General features: G+C 41.9%; 1 protein-coding gene across 8 annotated transcripts in view; it reads right to left on the reverse strand.

Moving 5' to 3' along the window:
* The window catches only part of Fam184a (family with sequence similarity 184 member A), a 113,625-nt gene that overhangs the window by 38,811 nt on the left and 68,814 nt on the right, over window positions 1-6,000 (reverse strand). For all 8 annotated transcript variants that reach the window (XM_029542400.1, XM_029542397.1, XM_029542396.1 and 5 more), the window contains exon 7: window positions 13-174. In XM_029542400.1, coding sequence (XP_029398260.1) covers window positions 13-174 — 162 coding nt within the window. The remainder of the gene's footprint in view (window positions 1-12; window positions 175-6,000) is intronic.

The raw sequence follows: 6,000 nt of genomic DNA on the forward strand, positions 1-6,000 counted from the left end.
TCCTGCAATTACCTCAACATTTACTAGGGCATCCTTGGTCTCCTTTAGCCTGCCTTTTGTCAGGTCCAGCTCACTCTGCAGCCTCCGCTGGGAATCCTGAAGACTAGCAATGAGTCCTTCGGCAGAGCCAAGACCTTGTTCACTCTTCCTGACCAGATCTTGGAGGCGGCCAATCTAAGAGTGAACAGAGTGCTTTATTAATGTGCTGTACAAGAGCAGAGCAGGGCCATCCCCATGGCTTCTGAGATGGTTTCCATATTTCTGACTTTACTGAATGAATCCCTTCTTCACAACTCTGGAGGAAGCACCTGGCCATGATACTCTTTACCATCTGTCATTTCTTTTAGACTTCTGTGTCTACAGTTTCCACTTTTCAGGATCATAATGCAAGGACACGGATACACCTTCCCTCAGGCTCTTGGCTTAAAGAAAATTCCTAGTTATATCAGATAATAAAATACCTATGAAATGGAACTGAAGCAAGATGAAGATTACATTAAAGATAAAAATACAAACTGTTTTAAAGCTTTTTTAAAAAAATCAAACCATTAATATATCATGAAATTGAGTCCTTGCGCTATTTAGAAAGACAATACATTTAGGTCAATGTTGGCAATCTCTTATATATTATCTTCGAGACTCAGGCTTTATTTGTATTTCCATATAAAAGTTGCCTCAGGGTGGTGGGGGAAACCTTTGAGCTGGAACTTGGAACGAATGGACAATTTGTTAACTGAGTTGACAGAGACCCTCTAATTATAAGAGCTAAAAATCCATGAATTTAAAGATCTTTAAAATCTAAGAAAATGCTATGAAGTCATCACTCATTTGAAAAGAAACGGACAAGCCTTCTTTTAAAATGCACGAATGTTTTCCTTGCAAGTATTTTCTTACAAATCTAGATTCCACAAAAAAAGCTATGGGAACTGTTCATCAGTATCCTCTGTGTAGCCTCCCTGATCTTTCAATGTAGGTATCTCTGTGTGTACATGCTAAATGAGTCTGGGGGTGGTAGAATGAGGTCTTGTTAGTGTCTCTAAATGCTCATAAACTTAGTAAACTGATAAAAGATTTCCCCCTTCTGTGCTCTAACATATATTCACAGCAAAAAAAAATCTGAACCTTTGGTAAAATTTCACCCATTCCATTCTCTGAACCTAATACCTATCTGGACACATGGTGGACTATTTTCTTTCATGGTTATGACTGGTTGTTGTGGATGGCCCTGGTGCTGTTGTATTTTGATGTTAATTCCGCTTTCCCAGGAGGGGTTGTCTGGAACAAGGAATGAGTCACATATACATGTGACTCCTTGTAAACCATCCCCTAATGAATAAAGGAATTAATCACTGGGCAAGTAGGCAGGACTTCTGGGTTGGATGGAGGAAGAGAGGAAGCAGGTGAGAGCTAGGTTCTTTGGAAGTTGTATTAAGGAAATAAAGAATCTAATTAAAAGGGTAATAAATATTTCCTCTTTTTATTTTTTGCTAAAAAGCAAAATGTTTTAATTCATGCATAGTTAAGTATAATAAAATACAAAAATTAAGTAAGCAACAAGAATGGCTGATTGTTTTCTATGAGTCTAATTAATACAAATGAATTATATTTGAAAACAACTATTGTCTGCCACTGTCAAAAACCTCTTGTGGGCACATGGGAGATCTACTCTCCTTCCCCATTGATGTCCAGAGGTCTCAGCAGGAATTCAGCCCAACTCCAGCTAACAGCTTGGTGAGAGTATAACCCAATACAGCTGCCTCATTCTGTAGCCCTGGGAATGTTTCAAAAACAGTCATGGGGGTAAACACATCATTCATAGAGCTCTTAGATGTTTTTGGAGAAAACGGGTCTCCTAGTAACACACTTTTGTCAGCTGTACCAGGCCCAAAGGAATGCATGACTGAAGAATAAAGTCAACACAAATAAGGAAAATCCAAGAGGACAAGGAAACTCAGTTCCAGTGTCACCAATTTCAGTTCTGAATCCAATCTGCTTGAAGCTCACATTATCCAGGGACATTTTATTTATTTATTTTTCTTCTTTATTTTTTATTAGATATTTTCTTTATTTACATTTCAAATGCTATCCCGAAAGTTCCCTATACCCCCACCCCTGCTCCCCTACCCACCCACTCCCACTTCTTGGCCCTGGCCTTCCCCTGTGCTGGGTCATATAGTTTACAAGGGGCCTCTCTTCCCAATAATGGCCGATTAGGCCATCTTCTGCTACATATGCAGCTAGAGACACGGGCTCAGGGGGTACTGGTTAGTTCATATTGTTGTTGCACCTACAGGGTTGCAGCCCCCTACAGCTCCTTGGGTACTTTCTCTAGCTCCTCCATTGGGGGCCCTGTGTTCCATCCAATAGCTGACTGTGAGCATCCACTTCTGTGTTTGCCAGGCACTGTCATAGCCTCACAAGAGGCCGCTATATCAGAGTTCCAGGGACATTTTAATCACTTGGGTTAAGCCCTTTGTAAGCCCTTTGTCCTGATGGTTTACATTCTAACTTCTGCTCTTTGCAACAGAGAGAGAACACCCTAGATTCTTCTTGTTACTATGACTCCTGGGAGGATACAGAAGATAGGCATCTCTTCCTTAGAGTCAACTAGTCATGGCTGCTTTTCTTCAACCCTTGCTCTGTGGAAGCACAGAGACTCGTGTGGACATGAGCGTGAACCTTGACCCTGAAGCAAGCATTCTCAGGTTTGTGCTTAGCGTCAGCCTTACACTTCACAATTATTCAAAATATTTCACAGGGCCTCTGTTATATGTGAGCTACCTAACTCTCTAGCTAACTCAGCCATCTTTCTTCATTGGTCTTTGTATTTGTTGCAAAGGTAAAGTACTGTGGTTACAATGATTAAACTGAGCTCCAAATACTACCACTTGGACTGAAATTTTGATTTTTACCCACTTAGTATGTGGCATGGACAAGTTTTCTCTGAAGTGACTAATGACTAGAATCTCTTACTCTGGCCTGTATTACAGATAGAGAATACAAACCAATGCTTGGGAGACCAGAAGTGATACTATACCTATATTTGCTGATGCACCACATCTATACTGATACTCCAATAGTATTTACAAAGGTCTCATGCATTAGAGCCTTTGTATAATATTTTCTCAGTTTATCATCCTGTCCAGTCTCTGTCAATAACGTATCTTCCTTTTACAGAATACATTGAGCTGGACATATGAATATCTCATTTTGTAAAACCCCTCATCTTAGCAGGGACCATGTTAGTTGCGACTGCAATCACAGTACCTCAGAGCTCTTTGTACCTAACTAACCATTCAATGTGTATGAAAGAGACGAATAAGTCAATTACTAAAGTACACCATATATACTTACTAATTAAGGGGTAAGATCTTTTTAACATCTTAGTATGTAAGAATTTAATCTGTAAAAGGAACCCCAGTCCCTCTGCTTTCCTTGACCTTGTACTATGACCAGGCCACTAGTAGGCCACATGGTGTCTCCATGCAGAAACATGCAATGCCCACAGGTGTGCAAACATCTCCAGAGCATGGAGAGACACAGATGACAGAAGCATCTATGCGAATTAGAAACCGACTTCCTTTCTTTTGGGAAAATGAGTTCTGTGGAGATTAAAGCTACTTCTGAATTTCTCCTATAAACAGTGCTGACATTTTCTCAATAATCCTTTACTATTTGCTTACAGGGATAAACATAAAACTGAAGCTGCTGCCCCAGGGCATGTCCATCCAAGGCTCCCACAGAGCCTGTTAAATCCCTTTCCAGGAAAACTACATGGTTCCATAATGCCCTCGGCTTCTTCTGCATTATCTCTCTACACATTCAGCAGCACCGCACAGCCTCCAGTTCAACCACAGTGAATTCCATGGTCATGGAATGCCATGTTGCTCATTCCTACCTCTTGAATTTAGTGAAGTTAAAATTACTTTTCTTGTTTGTTTTAAGTTTATAAAAACAAAATAGTGCTGGGTGTGGTGGCGCACGCCTTTTATCCTAGCACTTGGGAGGCAGAGGCAGGTGAATTTCTGAGTTCCAGGACAGCCAAGGCTACACAGAGAAACCCTGTCTCGAAAAACCAAATAAATAAATAAATAAATGAAAATAAACAAAATAGTGGTGCCTGCTCTACTTACTGTTTTGTAAATCCTTTCAAGGCAGTGAAGACAGGAATCTGTGCAGTTTACCAATCACTTAAACCCGCCTTCCTCTCTCTCTTTTGTGTACGGAAATGAAAGGACAACATAAACCCTGTTTGTCTCCATTTAAGGACCAGGCCTGATTTCAAACAAGGACATAAGGCACCAGCTTCAGGAATAGACCATAAGTCCCAGAAACTAAGTCAGATGACACCAGCTCTAGGAACAGACCATAAAATCCAGAATGAGATCATAAAACCCCCTCCTAAAGAATTGCCTGGAGATAACCATGAAAATGGGGAAATATCTCAGAATGGGCCATCTGCGCTGGGCAGCCCTATTTCATCACATGGTTGAATGTTCATGACACAGAATGCAGACCACCGACCACCTGTGAGCCCCTAGCAATATGACCCACCAGTGAAATTTTAGATTACCTAATCCTTCTAGAGAGGTCTCTGGTTCCCTATATGAAGGCCTGTGTGTCTTTGTCTGGGCTTGCTATTCCAAAGAATTGTTGACCCTGCATGCTGGTTGTTTCTGCAGAATAAATGCTCTTGGTTTTTGCACACTGAGTCTGGGGTCTTCCTTCTTGATTTCCAGACCCTTACAGAATGTTTTCTTCTGTAGCCAGAAGGCTTAGCTTTCACTGAGATACCAAACAGGTCCTGCTGTGGCTCCTATAAACATGTGCTAATGCTCAGGCCACAGGCATGTCATACTATGTGTTCCTATGACTTAGAGAGTTGAGACTGAGTTCTTGAACTGCAATGCATGCTATTCAGAGTCACCGATAAATAGGTGCTAAAATTCTTAAAAATTTACTCCTTGTGATTTTAAACACTCATTTATATTAGACCATCCATAGCAGCTCCAGTGTTTCATTTTTTTCTAATTACTACAGTTGCAGGCATAATAATGTGTCTATAATCTGTTCTCAATAATGATTTGTGAATGGGTTTTATCCAAGCTTTAGTTGACTGGGAAATGTGGCAATTCTTCATTTTAAGTTCAGGAAGCAGACTAGGAGATCTGAGTCAGCAGGCTCAGATCAGTCGGAAAGGCTGCCCAGCTCTAAGGGAAGCAGAAGCAAAGCAATGAGCCAAGCCGACTCCTGGGGAGTCATAACAATGTGGCATCAAAGCATCGCAGGACACTGAAACATAATTGAAAATGTAGCCAGGAGAGCAGAAAGTTTCATAGTCACTGCAACTCTACTCAGAAGTTTCACTATGTGGGTTGGAAAAGAAACCAAGATAGACCTTTTAGAATTGAGCTGGTAAACCTGAGGGGCCTGCAGGAGAAAAGGATGGTCACTTAAGTGCATTCTAGCAGGGGTAGGCCATGGCAACTTGTGTGGATTCTGATGAGAGTGCATTCGGTGAACTCAGTGAGGAGCAGCTAGGCCAACGGAAGACAGGCTGGGCTGCCATCAGTGTCTGTCATTAGCCTCTAACGCTCTCTAAGGTACGTTCTGTACTATCTCTGGATATACATTTGAAACTAACCCAAGGACACCGAGAGCCATCTACAGCCCACTCAGGGGCACTTGTGCCCTCTGCTATGGTTTCTGAGGGCAGATGCAGACTGAGAGCAAAGTGGCAAGAGCAGGCTGTGGGGAGAGATGAGGTCGGTGAAGGAGGAGAAGCTAGCAAGATGCAAAGGCAAGGACAAGAACCAGAGAGGTGGAGGGAACTCACCCAAGACGCCATAGAGGGATAAACCGGACAGAAAGAAGGTAAGTAGTAGGGAGGCATAGAGCAATTGCCACAACAGGGACAGAGGAGGGACTAATGATACCTATCATTCATTCATTCTCTCTCTCCTCCCTCCCTCCCTCCCTCTCTCTCTCTCTCTCTCTCTC

This window comes from Mus pahari, chromosome 9 (genome assembly GCF_900095145.1).
Source record: "Mus pahari chromosome 9, PAHARI_EIJ_v1.1, whole genome shotgun sequence".
Lineage (NCBI taxonomy): Eukaryota > Metazoa > Chordata > Mammalia > Rodentia > Muridae > Mus > Mus pahari.